The following is an 18,919-nucleotide window of genomic DNA, read 5'->3' as shown; positions in this document are numbered from 1 at the left end:
TCAGTGGGTTAAGCCGCTGCCTTCGGCTCAGGTCATGATCTCAGGGTCCTGGGATCGAGGCCCGCATCGGGCTCTCTGCTCAGCAGGAAGCCTGCTTCTCTCTCTCTGCCTGCCTCTCCATCTACTTGTGATTTCTCTCTGTCAAATAAATAAATAAAATCTTTAAAAAAAAATTAAAAATAAAACTGTATATAATCCAGCAATCCTACTTCTGGGTATATATCCAAAAGAATTTAAAGCAGGATCTTGAAGATATATTGCATACCCACTGCAACATTTTTTGCAATAGCCAAGAGGTAGGGAACAACCCAAATGCTCATCAGTAGGTGAATAGATAAAGAAAATATATCAATACAAAAGAATATAATGCAGCCTTAAAAAAGGAGAGCCTGTTGCAACATGGAGGAACTTTGAGGACGTTATGCTAAGTATAAAAGATAGTCATGAAGAGACAAATACTGTGTGATTCTACTCCTTAAAGGTATTTAACTTGGTCAAAATTACAGAGATAGAAAGTAGAAAGGTGGTTGCCAAGGGCTGGGGGGAGTTGGGAGGGGGAATTAGAGTTTCAGTTTTGCAAGATGAAAAACTTCCAGAGATCTGTTTGATAGTGATGTGAATATAGTTAACACTACTGAATTGTATACTTAAAAATGCTTAAGATCATAAATTTAATGTTACATGTTTATGACCACAATTTAAAAAATGAAATGAAATAAAAAAAAGAAACACTTGGAGAAGTTCCCCTTAAAATGAAAGTAATAACAAATATTAATGATTTATTTTATTTATATATATATATGTATATGTACACACACACACACACATATATATAATACTAATAAAACACATCAGACTTACTGGCCGATTCCTTTCTCTGGGAAGAACCTTGCTTTTCAGGGCATAGCTCATGCTCCTTGGACCTAGAAGCATCTTCTGTGGGAGGAAGGGCCTCAACTGAACCTGCCGGAGGTGACCAATCCATTCTTTGATGATGTGATTAATTACCTTCTTGGTTTTGCCATGCAAGTGTCTCTGCATTCTGTACACTGGATTTTCTTAAAAGCAAGGCTTGCTTGACATTTGGGTGTGGAAGATTCCAGGGCAGTTATGGTATCCCTGGATCTGCTGAGCCTGATCCAGGATGGCATAATAATGTGGATTTGGAGCTCTCTGCCTAATAAGAGGCTTAAGAAACAGAAGGTGGCTCTCACTTACAGTCTGTAGAGGCAAATGATTGGACAGAATTGAGGCCAGGGGGCTGGGCTGCCCCTTTCATGAAGCCCAGACGTCAGTACTGTTGTCTTAGTATTATACCCACTGTGTGATATAATAAAAACACATGTTTGGTTTTTGTTCCTAGTTACTGGCATGGAGGTCCTCAAACTCCTGGAATTTCTTTTCCTTTTTTTTTTTTTTAATTTTATGTATTTATTTGAAAGAGAGAGAGAAGGAGAGATCATGAGGGGGGCAGGGGTAGAGGGAGAAGCAGACTCCCCTCTGAGCAGGAAGCCTGATGTGAAACTCAGTCCTGGAACTCCAGGATCATGACCTGAGCAGAAGGCAGTTGCCTAACCAACTGAGCTACCCAGGTCCCCTGGAATTTCCTGAGTGATCGAAGTGCCTTTTTTTATTTGTAAGGAGCCTGGCTGGGACACACCTGAGTTCATGCTCAAGCACTGACTCTTGGTGGCCTGTAGATGGCTTTTGGATGGGCACTGGTTGTGGGAGGAATCACCATGTGATTAGAGGGTTGGAACTTTCAGCATCCTACCCATCCACCTCTGGGAAGGGAAAGGTTTGCGCTGGAAATTTTCCATCACCAATGGCCAATGACTTATGAAACCTCCATAAAAACCCTCGAGTGATAGGGTTAGGAGAACTTCTGTGTTGGTGAACACATGGAGAAGCTGGGAGGGGGGGGTATATTCTGTGAGGATGTGGAAGCTCCATGTTCTTCTCTCCCCATTCCTTGCCCTAAGCATCTTCCATTGGGCTGTTTCTGAGTTGTGTCTTTTATAATAAGACTAATTGTAAGTAAGGTGTTTTCCTGTGTTTTGTTAGCGGTCCTAGCAAGTTATTAAAGCTGAGGATGGGTTTGGGGGAACCCCTAATTCATAGCTGGTCAGTCAGAAACACTGGTGGCCTGGGACTTGTGACTAGTGTCTGAGGTGGAGACAGTCTTGAGGGACTGAGCCCTTAAACTTAGCTGACCTGACACCAAGTCCAGATAGAGTGTGTCAGAATTGAATGAGGCCATCCAGTTGGCCTCAGAGAACTGGAGGATTTGTTGGTGTCAGAAAATATCTCAGACTCCATATCTTCTCTTGGTCTGGAATGAGTTCAGTTTGGGTTTCTTCCTTCTTGAGTGATACAACTCCAAGTAGATGATGCTAGCTCTAGAGAGAGGACAGGGATCTCAGGCCAGCCAGCCATGAGGATGGGAATAGCAGCAAGGATGACCAAACAGGGGCTAATGTTTGAGTTATTGTGTGTCACACTGACCATGACTGGACAGGTAGACACAACCAGGGTGAACTCTTCCTAATGGTCAGATGCCTCATTCCCACCTGTGATGCTCAGAGAGACCATGAGCCCTGAAAAACACCATATTGTTTTGTGATGTCACCTCTGGAATGTTCTGAGTGTTTTGGTGACCAACTCCTGCATAGGACCTATACCTGGCACCTAACACTGGTATGGCTTTTTCCTTGAGCTAAAAGTAATAATCTTAGAAAAGATAGTAGGTATGGGTATCTCTGTTCCAAGGACTTTCTAGAAGGTTTTTACACCAACTATAATAGATGTCTAAATTTCTGTCCAGAGAGAAGCATCTTGTCACATGCCATCTTCACATTCTCAGACTCAGATTTTCATACCGTACATAGTTGACAAGAGGGGTTAAGTGAGTAGAAATTCTTTTTTTTCAAGTTGAGTAATTGAGGCTCAGAGGATGGACTGGGAAGCAGAAATCGTCTTATTTTCTCTTTTCCACAGCACTCGAGGCCAAATATTACAAGAAAAAGAGATACCAGACCTGAAAGCCTAGAAATCCCAATCAATGTGGTTCTGCCTCAGGTATGGAAAATCACAGAAGAGGTTAGCTTCCTTATAGCCCAAATAACCCTCTTCTTTTAAAACTGTAAGATACTGTAGAATGAGCAGAGTTCACTTAGCTACCATGGGACTTGGGTTTGTCATCCTACAAAGCAGGAAGGTGGGTCTGGTGACCTGGTAAGACCTTCTGGCCCTCATACCACTTAAAGTTTCTATGACCCTCTGAAATAAACCACTCTTCCCAGACTTTGGTCTTGGTTCTTGCTGTTGGACAACCACTCCAGATTTCTGGGGGAGAATTAGAACTGGGACCTGGAACCAAATGCAGACGGCTGAATCCATGAATAGAAAGCTGAAGGCCTGGACCAAAAGGTACCAGGTGACTTGGAGGTGCCAAGAGAATTGAGGCCAGCTGTTTACCAAAGAGAAGGGTGCAAGGGGGACTTGGAAGGGAGTCTGGTGAACGGATGAGGTCTGGACGGGGTGCAGAGTGTCAGGTCTTCTCCTCAGGTCTCCTAAGCAGCCATTTCCTTGGTGGGGTTCTCCTGACTGGATTGTTCCTCCCACGGCTATGTCACAAAGGAGGTAGCCTTGCTTCTCCAGAGGCACGTAAGGCCCTGTTGGAAGATCATGGCCGTGCAGCCAGAGGGGTTGAAATGTAGGCTGGAGGAATCCAGTGCAGAGGTAACTACTTGAAATCTAGATATGAGGTTGTGTAGGAACAGGATGGAGTGCCTGTGGGCCTCCTTTATATACATATTCATTTATGCTAACATGTATATTTAAATATATCTCCATATATAGTATATAACTACATAATGGTATATAATATATATAATCAAATTATTCATGTGTTTTCTAAAGTCTGCTCTTAAGGATTTTCTGAAGAACAAGATTACAAAGAAGACCTTCAGCATTCTTTTGATAGGTGGAGATAAGTGTAACAATCTCGGCAAGTATGTTCAGCAGGAGGGAAAAACAGGACCCCAGAACATTCTGGCTCTTTCTTTTCACATCATCCTTGTAACTTTGCAACAAGCAGCCACTTCATCTGTTTCAGCTCCCGAAGCCTAGCACATAAGCTGACTTTATCCTGATGGTTGGACAGGAGGGCTTGCCTACAGGGACCCTACAGCTCTAGGAACCTTCTTTTTAGGTCTGATTTTTGCCTCTGAAATGCCGTGTCATTCTGCAGGCCATTACTCCCCTGTGGGGGGGGTGCTGCTCCTATGGTTTGTTCATAGCCCACAAAGATCAATCTTGGCATCACTAAGGGACAAGAAGAAGGTGACAGCCTGGGGATAGGGGAGGGAATAGGATTAGAAATAGTGGTCCTGTGAGAAAGAGATTGGAAAAAGTCTTCTGTCTACACCTGACACAGCTCTCCCTGCTGAGCTCCCAGTAGGTGGCCAGCACAGAGGAGGAGAGAAGGGGAACGGAACTGGGGAATGCTTTAAGAAGGCTGCAGCTGGCTCTGCCCCCCCGCCCCCCAGCCCCCACACTTCCTGCACAGAAGGACCTGGTGATGCTAGTGTGAGGTAGGGACTGTAGAGACATGGGAACTGGGACACCCAGCAGCCCCTCTAGTAAGGGCAGAGCTGAAGGGCCCGCGCCCACACTCTCCACTACACCCCTGCTGGGGCCGTGTCACATCCCTGCTCCCTCTGTTCTCTTGCCTTTAGGAAATAGTACCTCCTCTCTCCGAATCCTTGCATGTATTTGCATGTGCTGCTTTTTCTGGCACCGAGCCCATCCGTTCCCGTGTGTCCAGAAAGTGCCTCTGGCTTCCCAGCACCCCCGTCATGCCGAGCTTGGGCTTCTCAACTACCCGGCACGTGCCTGTGCTTCACTGTGTTAGCATCCTTAGGTCTTCTCAGGTCTTACTGATTTTCAGTTTTTCTTCTCACATTAAACATGTGTGTTTTCTGATCTATTTTCCAGCAGTGCATTCACCTGGCAGCCCTCAAGGTTTGTTCCTGCCCCAGTTCGCTGACCTGGTTCCTTCTGTTCTCCCAGGATCCCTTCGCTCCCCAGTGAGTGCTCTCAGTGAGTCTCACAGAGACACTGTTTCCGGCGGGATCCTTAGCGAAGGGTCCAGATCAGACGGAGCTCCCACAGCACCCTCCAGGGTCCCTCTCAGGCCTCCCCTTCTCACTCTCCTTTGTTCAGGTTTGTTTTTCAAGAATGAGAAGCTATGGGATCTGCTGACACTTCCTGCCTCTCTCACAGTTGGAGTAACTTCTAGGAGGAGGATATCAGGAGATCCTATGTTGCACAGTTACCCGAAACTATCACATATGGTGACATTTTTATCATTATTGCTCTTCATTTTATAATTCTCTTGGAATCAATCACACTGACCTGCCAATTATCCTCTTACCTGTTAGCATTTATTAAAACCAACGTTGGCTGTATCATGGCACTAGGCAACTGAGTAATTTAACGGTGGGCTGGTGAGACTCAGCCTTGTTCCCTCATCTGAAATTTAGTAGCATACCCGGTTCTTCCTTCCAGCTTCCTGGGGCCTCTCAGCTTTACTTGTCTGGACAGTACCTTAGACGGCTGATGTTCTCTGATTGTAGCCCTCCGTAATGTTGGGAAAGGAGGTGTTTAAAAAACTTGGTTCAAGAGGTTTGGAGTCTACTGGGGCATTTGGACATCTCCTCTGGTCTGTGTAGCCCTAGTTTTCCTGGTGTGGAGAGAACTTTCGAGCATGTCAGCTAAGCCCGTGTATTTAGTGTCCAGTCCTTCCCAAATGCTTTAGACAGCAGGCCACCAACCTCAGAACTCCATCCAACCTCAGAGCTCCACCCCAGAAGGTCCCACTCAAGAGAGTCCTGTTCCTTAGAAACTCCACAGTACCCATAAGAGACCTTGGTCTTATCACCTCCTCTTTGTTCCTTGCCCTGCCTCCCCCTTCCCATTGACCATTTTTCCTCCATGCTCTCCATTTGCCACAAGGACAATGGGCAAAGGCACTCAGTAGTTGGTGATTTCAAGCATTTTCCTTGCAAGACCACTTATACTTAAAAAGGAGATGCTGGGGAGAGGTCCACGCCTGATGCTAAGGAGGGATTCCCATCCACAGGGGGGATTCAGGCTCTGCAAGGGAAATGTCTTTCCCCTCTCTGGATCACTGACACCACGGCATCTTAGGTTACAACAGTGAGCACAGTGTTCCTGAGGGCAGAGGCTCTTGGTTGTCTTCCTAACAAGATAATGGAAAGGTGTGATGGTCAATGGTATTCCCCTTCCCACATCCATTCTCACAGTCATCCATCCTTTCATGAAGAAGCCAAGATTTCCCTCTTTCCTCTACTGGGTCTCTATCCGTGTAGGAGGGCATTTCCCACAGATCAGGGTACAGACAATCTTTCCTCTATGGGAAATGGGGGCCATGCCTGTTCTGGGGTTTGGATTATGTTGCCATAAGCTCTACCTCCCAGGCTTAGAAGAAACTTTCGGAGCTCTCCTGAAAGGCCCAGACGTCCTATCGGGCCTCAAGGACATCAAGGACAGATTCATTTAGCCCAGGAAGTGATACCACTGGCTGAAGAGGCCTACTGAGAAGGGGCTGGCTTCAAACACAGCCTGAGAAGTCCTGGAGTTTTGGACCTCACATGCTCTCTCCTTGGAAAGCCCTTTGGTAGATAACTATATTTAGCATTTGCCATAGCACTGTAGGCCAGGAACAATGGTGTTTTACCAGCAGAACTGGTCATCTATTTGGTCTTTATGACTGCTCGCTTACCACTTTCTTGGCTTTTTGCCCCAACCCCAGGAAGTAGACCGAGTGACTATATGTTTAGGTTCATTTCAGTGGTGGCATTTAGAGAATTGAAGTGACTCAAGAGTGCTCAAAAATGGGACTTACGAGCCCAAAGCTGCCGGAAATTTGGGGCCTCTACCCTCACTGGGTTATAGGTTCTGGATGGGGACATGAAAACCAGCATGCATGGGTGCAGGGGCAACCTCGCTTAAGGATTACATAGGCCTAGGGTTTTGTGGAATTCTCATGGGAAAGCCCACTGCTCTAGACTTTCCACCACACAATTACAGCTGTGCAGTTTAAAAATATGAATTGAAATGAAGCTATAACTTCATGAAATCCACTAAATATATGAAGACATATGAAATCACAGCTTTTGTAGGCCATAGATGGTACAGCCTCAATGGTTTCACATCGTTCAATTGGATATCTCTTCCTTACCTTTCTGTGTATTTTGGTTGATTAGTTCACTGGCAAGGACTCATTATACCTCCACTGTATGTGAAGCGTGCTAGGCATGTTATAATTTACTAACTAACTAACTAACTAACTAACTAAGGGACAGTTCACTTCCTTAGAGAACTGTAGTTTACCATTTGGGGAGAAGATGGGACAGGGCAAAAGAGAACTACTGTGAAGGAATGATATCAACACATGCAAAACAAACTCTCTGGGCATTGTGAAGAGCATGAGTGAACGTGTGGTTGGAGGCAGAGATCCTATCTTAGACCCTCGTTCTTCCCCCTTGCTGGCTGTGCAATCTTAGGTAAAACCTGATAGTTTTTCTCTGTAAGATATTGCATGTGAATATGGAAATCAGTTAGTATATTATCACATAATAGTCATTAGTCAGCATGTTAGTTCCCTTTTCTTGTTCTATAAATCTTCCTCTAAGAAAATCTAAGCACATTCTCTTCTGAATCTGCAGTAATCATCTTTGTAGCTCTCTATAAACAAAATGTCACACCTTCTCCTTTTATTTTTGAACTCTACAACAAACTCCCTGAAAGAAAGAGGGCGGATGTTAGTAAGCTTGTGGTGGATAGTTGCACAGGTTGTGTACTGCAACAGTAGCTGTGACTGGCACTCTCTAAATTTGGTCATTGTACGAACATATGGGGTGGCTCTGAGTCATGTTTGCATCTCCATTTTCTAGACCTGGAAATGGAGACACAGAAAGAAATGATTCTGTAAAGTTCATGCCCTCATACAGTGTAGAGCCAGGACTCTTTTCGGGTTTTGTGATGCCTGGTCCCCTCATCCCCATATCTAGGAATCTACATTAATGCCTGCTGCTCTTTGACCTCCCTCATTTGCACCACGCAATAATTGGTGCTATTCATTGAATTTTCAAATTGACTGAAAGTTCCCTGGAGGTAGGGTCTGAGACCACATGCCACATTAATGTTAGTTGATTTGTCAACATAAATGTGAAGGAAGAATTAGTCCAAGAACATTCAAAGTGGAAATAGACTTAAGGTGGGGAGTTTTCATAAGGCCAAGAAGGAGCCTTTCTTTCTTTCTCTTTTTAAAATCCTTATTAAATTTAATTTTTAAAGATTTTTTTTTTATTTTGAGAGAGAGAGCATAAATGGGGGTCAGGGTGAAGGGACAGAGGGAGAGGGAGAAGCAGGCTCCCTGATGAGCATGGAGCCTGATGTGGGACTTGAGCCAAAGACAGAGGCTGAATCAACTGAGCCACCCAGGCACAGCCAAGAAGGAGCCTTTCTTGAAGGATTAAGTCCAGTGAGGTCTGATTGGCATTGGGGAAAGAAAGAATTTGTCTTAACATTTTGTCTTATCTTAGAGTTTAATCATGATTCCTGGCATCTCTGAAATGCCTGGATATTTGACATTTTTCCTTAAATCTCAGTTTCAGAAGAAGGAACTGATTTACTTTAGCCTCTTGATACTATCCATAGGATTATGGGTTTGATGAAACAATCCCTTATGTTCTTTAAAGTTCAAAAAATTTTTTAAAAGATCTTATTTATTTGAAACAGAGAATGAAAGAGAGAGAGAGAGAGAATGAGAGGGGAGAGGTCAGAGGGAGAAGAAGACTCCCTACTGAGCAGGGAGCCTGCTGTAGGACTCGATCCTAGGACTCCGGGATCATGACCTGAGCTGAAGGCAATTGCTTAACCAACTGAGCCACCCAGGCGCCCCAAAATGTTTTTGTGTTCTATGAGGCAACACTGGACTTGACTTCCTCCTTGAACCTGTCTGGGAACAGCAAGGAAGTTATAGGACTAGTTACAAGAGGAGCATTGGGTTCTGGGGAAGGAATTAAAGTGGTCTTATGAGCCTGTCAGTATTTTCTGGATCAAGTGCTGTGGGCATGTGACTGGGAAGGTACAGAGTCTGTGTGGGAAGCAGTGGCCATTTAAAGGAGGGGATAGGATGTTAACATTAGTAAAGAGGGTTGCTAGGGCCATAGTAGTGCCCACTTATAAACATAGATCCATTAGACCAGAGGAAGTTAGACCAAGAGAATATTTGGAGATCGTGTCACTAACCCCTCATTATACAGATGTGGAAACCAAGGTCAGAGGGTGAGAGGACATGCCCAAAGTCACCTGATGGCATACATAAGGATTAGGGCCCAAGGACTCAGATTATTCATGGCTAGGGATCTGTCACCCACCGGTAAGATTTTATTTAGTGCATTTCTGCTGAGGTGACAGTCAAAAGGTCCTTGGGTAACCAAGGCAGAATCAAAGCAGCTGGATATGGTGATTTAAAGACCATCACAGATACTCTGAACAGTAATAAACGGTGGAAAGCACTAATTTTTCTTTGGATGTTTAGCTAGATCAAGTTGCATATGTCTGACTGAAATGAAATAATCACAGGGGCACCCGGGTGGCTCAGTGGGTTAAAGCCTCTGCCTTCAGCTTGGGTCATGATCCCAGTGTCCTGGGGTCGAGCCCCACATCCAGGCTCTCTGCTCCATGGGGAGCCTGCTTCCTCCTCTCTCTTTGCCTGCCTCTCTGCCTATTTGTGATCTCTGTCTGTCTGTCAAATTAAAAAAAAAAAATCTTAAAAAAAATGAAAGTCATAAAATAGAAAAGACAACTGGGGAAATTTGAACACTGATTTAGTATTTGCCGATATGAAGTGATCATTGTTAATGATATTGACGCTTTGTTGAGAAGATATGCATCAATGTATGTATGGGTAAAATGACATGATGTCTACACTTTGCTTTAAAAGAACGCGGTGGCAGGGGCGTGGTGGCGGCATTGGGTGGCCGTACAGCTGAAAGGCATGTGGGTAGCCTGGACTTGGTAACTGCTAAAGCTGGGTGAGGGGTACATGGACATTTACTGGGCCCTTCTCTCTCTCTTTCTCTGTGTATGTTTGACGTTTTCCATAATACAAAATGAACACAAAACTATTTTCACCCCCTAACTATTGCAAGTCTTTTGTTAAATACACGGTGATTTCCTGGGTGTGTGCTTCAACCTAGTAAGCTCAGGCAGCTGGGACTGGGTTGGTGACTTTAACGGGTGCAACTTACACTGGTTATTTAACTTCGACTCTGAGTTTACTTCTCCATCTGTAAAATGGGAATAATGATCATAATAATTCATGAAGTCAGGGTTGCAAAGGTTAAATTCAGTCCACAGGCATGGCACAAAATGGAAGCTCAATATTTGTTTCCTTCTTCTTTTTCTTCTCAAGATTGGGATCCACACTGTTGACTAAAGCCACCATTTCCATAGTAATGTTTTCTAGAGTGAGACCTTGCTGGGATCGAGGCCTGCAAAGGAGGGAGAGGACCTCTCACGACGTGCTCCTTAGTGATTGTGGCTAGTCTCCCCAGAAAACTGTGACCAAGGGACCTTAAGTAGGCTGGGCTGTCCACAGTGAAGTTCATTCTGGTCACAGGTTCAGCCACAAGAGCAAAGAGACTCTCCCAGTTGAGAAAGGTGAAAACCATAGAGGCTGGATTTATTTAAAGTAAATAAGGTTCTGATTGCCCAATGCCCCTGGACCCTCACTATCTAGAAGATTAAGCACATATTTATAAAGTTAATGACATGTGTTTATTGCAAAGTTAATAGCATAGAACTGAACCTCCTATTTATCTAGCTCTTTGGGTCTTAAAGAATTCACGCCAACATGATAGACCGTGCAAATTATATTTTCTCTCCATACCCATATATATAATGCAGATAACCTGACTTGTTTTCTATCTGTAAAATTGTGAAAATAACCTAAGAAATGAGCAATTGATATTTGGAGGGCATTGCAATGTACTTAAGATGAAAGCTTTTGCTGTATTTAGAAGTAGCTATCATGATCCTTATTTTTATTTAAATTCATCACTGCAACTGTTGTTTTTTTTTTTTTTAAGATTTTATTTATTTATTTGAGAGACAGTGAGAGAGAGCATGAGCGAGGAGAAGGTCAGAGAGTGAAGCAGACTCCCCATGGAGCTGGGAGCCTGATGTGGGACTCGATCCCGGGACTCTGGGATCATGACCTGAGCCGAAGGCAGTCGTCCAACCAACTGAACCACCCAGGCGTCCCAGCAACTGTTGTCTTTTCTCTAGGACACTTCCCACCTGTTCACCACTTTCTGAATACACCTCAGAATTCTTCCATTAGCGAAACCTACTTTTCTTGATAACAATACCTTACATTTCCATGGCACTTGGCAGTTTTAAGAACACATTTGCAATCGTTATCTCATTCAGTCCTCACAATGGTGTGGCGTACCATACAAGGCATATGTATTTATTTCCATTTTACAGGTACATTTCATTGATTAAATGTTGGGAGGTGTCTTTTTCTTAAAAAAAAAAAAATTTATATATTTATTGTAGACAGAGAGAGACAGTGTGTGTGAGTGCGGGCAGAGGGAGAGAACCTTCAAGCAGATTCTGGCTGACTTTAGGAGCCCGACATGGGGCTCAATCCCATGAGCCATGAGATCACAACCTAAGTGGAAACCAAGAGCTGGATGCTCAACCAACTGAGACACCCAGGCCCCCCTTGAAGGTGCCTTTAAGATCAGGGAGTCTGGCTCTCTCTTTTTCACTAGCAAAAAATTGGGGTCTCATAGAGAGTGAAAATTTCCAGTTTCACACTATCAGCGACAGAACCAGGATGGGAATTCTTGTGACTCCCAGTCTCAACACCTTGGCTTTTAACCGTGGTGTAAGCTCCATCTGGGCAAACTGCACATTCTAGCTGATTCAGAGCTGTCCTAACCCCCAGCAGCCAGAATTACTGAGGGAACTTGTTGGAAATGCAGGTTTCTGGACCATGACCCATACTAAGTAAATTAGTCTTATAAGCAAAGAACTCAGAAATCTGAATTTAAGGGGCACGTGGGTGGCTCAGTTGGTTAAGTGTCTACCTTTGGCTCAGGTCGTGATCCCAGCCTCACATCCAGTTCCCTGTTCAGTGGGGAGTCTGCTTCTTCCTCCCCTCTCACCCTCCCTCCCCACTCATGCTCTCTCCCTCTCAAATAAATAAATAAAATCTTTAAAAAAATCTGCATTTTAAAACACACTCAGCTGATTATTCTATAATGGAAAGTGTAAAAGCTACTGGCTTATTGGATTTAAGCTCTGAGGCTCTGATCCCCTTTTACATATGATGGTCTTGAAATGTATGGGTCACCATCATGAATTCCTCTTTGTGAATTCCCTGGTGTCCTTTGCTGTCTTCATTACCACATGTTGACCTCTCACTGCTCAGTGATATGTCTGTGATGGTGCCCTTCTTTTCCAAAATTACATGCTGGATTCTCCTTTGAGTCTAACACTGTTGGCAGATGTGAAAGGGGCTGCTGGAAGGACAGACTCAGGGTGGCTGAGACTGAAGGACGAGACCGAAGGGGGCTGGGGAGCCGACTAGGTTGATGGACAGCACCGCCATTTTGGACACAGTGCTTTGGGGGTCTGTTGGGGTGATTCCTGCTGCCGGTGCCCATTGTGGGTACATATCTGCAGCAGGGGTCAATTGAGAAGCGTGTTTGTTCCTCCTCTAAGGTGACAGAAGTGTGCCAGAGCCCACGTTTCATGCTTTCATACATCATCTCTTTTCATCCTAAAAAATAGCTCTGTGAAAAAAGGCAGTAGATAGAGTTATCCCAAGTTGAAAATGTGGAAACTGAAATGCAAATAACTTGTCATATTCTTGTAACTGACAAAATAGCGGGGCTGGGAATCACGATATTTGTTGACTCCAAGTCAATGCCTTCAACCTACACAATATATATGTGATGGCAAATATTATTGAATTCCCTATTTTTGTGTTTGCCCACTCACTGAAACCCGTAACCACCCAATCAACCCCTGTGGTACTTTGTTGACCATTCACAGACATGCACAAGGGTACAAAAAACTTAAGCCCCCTGATGCGCACATTCTAGATAAGGACACTTGTTTCTGCTCCCACACTGTAAAATGATGTCCTTTGTACAGTTTATGGAGCGCCACATTTTTTACATTTTTGTGCTTTTTTGGGTGATTTTATGGTTTCAGATGGCCCCCCAGTATATTGAAGTGTCGTCTAGCATTCCTAAATGAAAGAAGGTGTGAAGTGCCTTATGGAGAAAGCACAGGTTAGATACGCTCTGTTCAGGCATGAGAGACCACACTGTTGGCTGAAAGTTCAATGTTAACGAATCAATAATCCATACTAAACATGTCTTCAACAGAAGCACATATAATACAAGGTTACGTATTGACCGGTTAACAGAACCGTGGGCTGGCAGGAACCTAGCCCTCCATTTCTCCTAGGAGCAATGGTTTGGTATTCATGACTTTGGTGTTTGCAGTCACTTTACGGAACAGAACTACTGCAAATAAATGAGTATCCGTTGTATTTCCTTGACAGGACTCCCCGAGGCCCAACGTAGAAGTGTCTTCTGTGGCCAACCAGGATTATCACACTAAGCTAATTGTGGGCTACCATGTGAGGCAGACGGGGTGTCAGCTCCTTCACTAACTCTGGTCTTCACTGTTCTCTCCCACAGAGGGGCACCGCCGAGCCTTTCCTGAGGCTCCACAACTTGTACCCCACCCCGCGCTGTGCCCGGCAGGCCGCCTTGCCCCGGCTGAGCCGCCGAGTGGTCAGCCAGCACTCCTACCCACTGAATCGCTTCTCCTCGGTGCCCTTGGACCCCATGGAGCGCCCTACCTCCCAGGCAGACCTCGAGCTGGATTACAACCCCCCGCGGGTACAGCTCAGCGATGAGATGTTTGTCTTCCAGGACGGGCGGTGGGTAAACGAGAACTGCCGCCTCCAGTCCCCCTACTTCTCTCCGTCCTCCTCTTTCCACCACAAGCTGCACCACAAGAGGCTGGCCAAGGAGTACCTGCTGCAGGAGGAGAACAAGGCGCTGCGGGAGGAGAACAAGGCGCTGCGGGAGGAGAACAAGACACTGCGCAAGGAGAACAAGATCCTGCAGGTCTTCTGGGAGGAGCACAAGGCCACGCTGGGTCGGGATGAGAGCAGGGCCTCCTCGCCACTGCTGCACAAGGACACCGCGGCCCTGGAAGTGGTGAAGAAGGACACAGCCTTGCAAATGCACCGCAGCAAGGAGAACAGCACCCTTCAGCTGCTCAGGGAGGAGAACAGGGCCCTGCAGCTGCTGCTGGAACAGAGGAAAGCCTACTGGGTCCAGACGGAGGAGAAGGCGGGCCCCGGGGAGGAGGCCAAGCCCATCGCCTCGCCCCATGAGGAGCCCCACGTGCCCGGGCTGCTGCCAGACCAGAGCACAGGCCTCTCCTCCCCTTTTGAGGAGTCCAAGGGGTCCCCGACCCCCCAGGAAGACTCCAAGACACTCCGGGTCCTGCGCCAGATGGTCAGCAACCTGTCTGGCTCTTCCGGGGACGAGGAGGTTAAGGCTGCCTCCGGCCTGCCCGACGGGGGCCAGTCCCTGGAGCTGCTGAGAGAGATGAACCAGGCACTGCAGGCCCTGCGGGAGGAGAACCAGAGCCTGCAGATCCTCCGCGAGGAGAACCGGCTCCTGCAGGAGGAGAACAGGGCCCTGCACGTGCTGCGTGAGGAGCACAGGATCTTCCAGGAAGAGAACAAGGCCCTGTGGGAGAACAACAAGCTGAAGCTGCAGCAGAAGCTGGTCATTGACACGGTGACAGAGGTCACCGCCCGGATGGAGATGCTCATTGAGGAGCTCTATGCCTTCATGCCAGCCAAGAGCAAGGACCCCAAGAAGCCCAGCAGGGTCTGAAGCCTCCAAGGAGCACGGGGCACGGAGCGCTCGGCCAAAGAAGACGACCTGCCTTTTGTCCATCTCCCTCACCATCAGCCGCCAGCTCGTGTCCACTGAGGAGCAGAACCACCACCTTTCCAAAACTCATGGAAGTAATAAAGGCGCGAGGAGGCTGGGGCCAGTTAACATCATCAGTGTGCTTCTCTGGCTTCTTTTTTTCCCTTTTCCAGCAGTTGTGGGCTCACAGTGAAATGGAACCAGCAGTACAGATTGTTCCCATAGATCCCTGTCCCCATGTGTGCACGGCCTCCCCAGCGATCCCACCAGAGTGGGGCAGTGTCACCGCCGAGGAGCCTACGGCAGCATGCCGTTATTGCCCGGGGTTCTCAGTTTCAGCTAGGGTTCCTGCTCAGTATTGTGCCTTCCATGGGTTTGCACAAATGTATCATGACACGTGTCCACCATTATAGCAGAAGTGCATTTTCACTGCCCTAAAAATCCTTCTCCCCTCCCTCCAAGCCCCTGGCAAGCACGGAGCTTCCTACAGTGTCCACAGTTTTGCCTCCTCCAGATGTCATCTACTGGAAACACACAGTATGGAGCCTTTTCAGGTTGGCTTTTTTCACTTAGTGATATGCTTGTAGGTTTCCTCTGTGTCTTTTCATGGCCTGATAGCTCATTTCTTTTTAGTGCTGAGTTGTATTCCATTGTCTGGCTGTGCCACTGTTTATCCATTCCCCAGCTGAAGGACAACTTGGTCTCTTCCAAGTTTTGGCAGTTAATGAATCTGCCTTCTTTCGTTCCCCAACCCCGGCCCCCCAACCCCAGTCTCTTCCTTCATTTTTGTCTGGTTTTTCTCTCTCATTTTATCCTATTTTTCCTTCTTTTTTCTCCTACTTCTGTGCTCTCTCTTCTGTCTTTTTCTTTCATCATCTTCCATTTTGGAAGCTATGGCATGGATGGTGGCCTGTGGGAGAAGAAGTTCCTCTAGGCTAGGGCTTTTCAATTGCAGTGCTAATGACACTTAGCGTGGGTAAATCAAGGCTGTGGGGGGCTTTCCTGCATGTTGGATGTTTATCAGCACCTCTGGCCTTTGTCCACTGGATGCCAGTAACAGCTACCCAACCCCCAGCTGGGACGACCAAGGGTGTCTCCAGGTATTGCCAAATGTCCCTTACCCCCAACATTGCTCTAAGTTTCTCAAAGTATATTCTTGGAAACACCAGTCCTTGACATGCTCTGAGAAAATAAAGGTTTCCGTGGGGAGAAATATTGTTAAAATCAATCCTCTCTGGCAGATTCAGAATCATACTCCAAGTTGAAGGATCTGAGAAGTCCTGCAATGAAGAAATCTGCTTAACTTTGGGAAACTCAGAATAGCTCAATTTTATTTGCTCTCAAAACCTCTTTTTATGTTATCCTGCTGTTCACCCAGTGTGGGAAGGGGTGCTTGTGCTCTCCCCGGCGCTCGGATCACATCCCTATTCCCAGGTGCTTGCCCTCTGCTTGTCCATGGTTCACATTTCCCAGTTGGATATAAGTGGTGGGGCAGATGACTGCCAGGCTTACTGGAGGGAGGCACGGAGGCTCAAAATTCTGGGCTTTGATTCCCATTTCAAAAGTTGGACAGAGTGTAGAACCAAGAGGTTGAAAGGAACCCCTCGGTGACTACAGAGGGAGTTGGGCTGAGTTTCCCAAACCTTGCTGTATAGTGGAACCACCACAGGGGCTTTGAAAAATGCTGCTGTTGCTGCTGCTGGAAACCGTGTTCTTTCTAATGAATGGGATTTTGAGCCCTGGGCTGTTTGTAGTGCACAGAATGTTGGTCTGTGGAGCTGCCCAACCCCTTCCTCATTCACATGCAGGTCTTCTCCAGCTTGAGCTGTGATCAGTTTCTCTGGGTAAATAGTTGTTTTCAAATTCCTTACTTTTCATGTTTAAAAGTTCCCCAGGTGTTCCAGTCTGCAACAAAGTTGAGGAACCAGGCTGGTGGTCCTTGAACTAAGTGGACTGATTCTCAGTATCCTGCTCCACTCGCTCGCTGTGGGTCTCTACCAGGAGAGATGTGTGAGGGAAAGGAGGAGTTTACCCACTTTGCAGTTGGGACAGACAGGAGTTGGAGACTCTAACCTCACTCCCTAACTCGCTGTTCATGCTAGCTAGATTTCCGAGCCTTGAGTAAGCTCCAGAAGGTGAGTCAAAGGCAGTTACCCAGTACTTGGCACTTGATGTGACCCCCGTGATCTTTGGTTAATGAGAGGCAAGCAGTACTGTTGCTTCTCCAGCGAGAAAATCTGGGATGCCAAGAATTGTGAGAGGTTAGCCAGCTAGTAAGAGCCAAACTGGGACTTCAACACAGACTCCGTGACTGCAAATCTCAAGCTCCTTTTAGATCACATTGCCAAGTAAAGCTGGTGTCCAAAAGTTAAGTTTAAAAATGGTTTTTGGGCCTATTTTCCAGATTTGGGAAGTTGTTGAGTCCTACCCGGAATAGCATCAGAGATCCCAAATGAGGGAAAACGATGATAGGAGTATTTTTTCTTACCAATTGGTGACTACATTTCTAGTCTATACTTAGGAACAGAGGGGACAGATGTCCACACAGAGGCTCAGTAATTCATTCCCCTGTTGCCACCCAAATCTGAGAAATAGGAAGTTGTTGCTACTGGACCTCAGGCCCTTGGCAGTTGTTTTTTTTTTCTCCATTTGGCAAATGTGTCATGCAGGACTCCATTTAAGTCAATGTGATAACCACAGGGGGTAGGATTTTTTCTTCATTTTTTTTGATGAAACCAAATTGATTTCTGTGATTTCAGACAACTAGAAGACAAAAGGCAGGCTCTCCCCATGTTTGTGTTACAAATTTTTAACTTGGATTAATCTATGTATCAGCAGTTGGGAGCTTTCTAGCCAGCTGAGGGAGCTCAGAGGACTTAATACTACTTAACAATGTCAACTTTCTCTGTCAAGCCAAATCTAAGAGAGTGAAAAATTAGCAAGACAAGCCATAAAATGTCATTTTTTATGGAGTGGGGAAGATTTACTTCAATACAACATTTCATTGTGTAGTGCAATCTGTGACAGATTAGCTAACATTCCGTGGGAGCTAACTTCTTGTGGAACAGAGTGAATTTCACTCTTCAAGGAGCACTTCCTGTAGACACCTCTGCTCCCTCCTTAGTTTGCCTCCTTGAGTCCCTCACTAATGGCTGAGGCTATTTTCTCTTTGCAAGGAAGGTTTGCCCTCAGAGAGCTAAGCATTCTTTCTCTGCCATTTGGCCCTTGGCCTGGCCAACTGGTGCCCTTGGTAGCTGGGGTCAACTGACCAATCCTGTCCTTAGGACTATGCAGCGCCCATTAATTAAGGGTCAGGTCAAATGGAGAATATTCACAACCTACAACGACTGGCTAGTTAATGGAAACTGAAGTTTGCCAGAATTAGTGCAGGGAAGGAATTCCAATGGGAAAATCCCCTATGTGAGGACAGTCATTCTGAGGTTAGCAGAGAGAGCCAATGTGAAGAACCAAAATCAAAACAACTCTGAAGAAAATCTTGCCAGCTTTGAATGCTCAGATTCTATTCTTGAACTCTCCCCCTTTCTAAGGACTTTTCATAAAACGGAGTGACCTCAGTCTGCCTGTGGTGAATGCTTGCTGGAGTCCAGTGTGACTTCAGGGAAGCAGCTGAGAGGAGGGCGCATAAGGGCGAGGTGTGTGATGGAGGAACGTGGACACCCGAAGTCCTCAATCACCATCAGCTTATTGTCCATGGAGTTGAATTTCTGATTCATCAGATGGGATGGCTCTTCCTGAAAGGCCAGATCATTTTCAGAATATTCTGGGTCTACCAACACAGCTGCTGGAAACCATGTTCCTTCCAATGAATGCGATTTTGAGCC

General features: G+C 46.0%; 1 protein-coding gene across 2 annotated transcripts; it reads left to right on the top strand.

Annotated features, from left to right (window-relative positions):
- Positions 1–2,622: 2,622 nt before the first annotated feature.
- CBY2 (chibby family member 2) lies at positions 2,623–15,038 on the top strand. Of its 2 annotated transcripts, XM_044250674.1 has the most exons (3): positions 2,623–2,697; positions 2,998–3,078; positions 13,821–15,038. In XM_044250674.1, exons 1-3 carry the CDS (start codon positions 2,623–2,625, stop codon positions 15,036–15,038), a joined length of 1,374 nt encoding a protein of 457 aa, XP_044106609.1. The 2 variants fall into 2 exon arrangements, with proteins under 2 accessions (XP_044106609.1, XP_044106610.1); XM_044250675.1 differs by lacking the exon at positions 2,998–3,078.
- The last annotated feature ends 3,881 nt before the right edge of the window (positions 15,039–18,919 follow it).

This window comes from Neovison vison, chromosome 5 (assembly GCF_020171115.1).
Source record: "Neovison vison isolate M4711 chromosome 5, ASM_NN_V1, whole genome shotgun sequence".
In the NCBI taxonomy this organism is placed as follows: Eukaryota; Metazoa; Chordata; class Mammalia; order Carnivora; family Mustelidae; genus Neogale; species Neogale vison.
This window is presented reverse-complemented; position numbering and strand designations above follow the sequence as displayed.

Bases quoted from the DNA above. Each gene is read 5' to 3' on its own strand.
- CBY2 (XM_044250674.1), top strand. From the start codon at position 2,623: ATGTCACCTCTGGAATGTTCTGAGTGTTTTGGTGACCAACTCCTGCAT. The intron at 2,698-2,997 runs GTATGGCTTTTT...TCTTTTCCACAG, and splicing joins ATACCTGGCACCTAACACTG to CACTCGAGGCCAAATATTAC. The intron at 3,079-13,820 runs GTATGGAAAATC...TCTCTCCCACAG, and splicing joins TCAATGTGGTTCTGCCTCAG to AGGGGCACCGCCGAGCCTTT.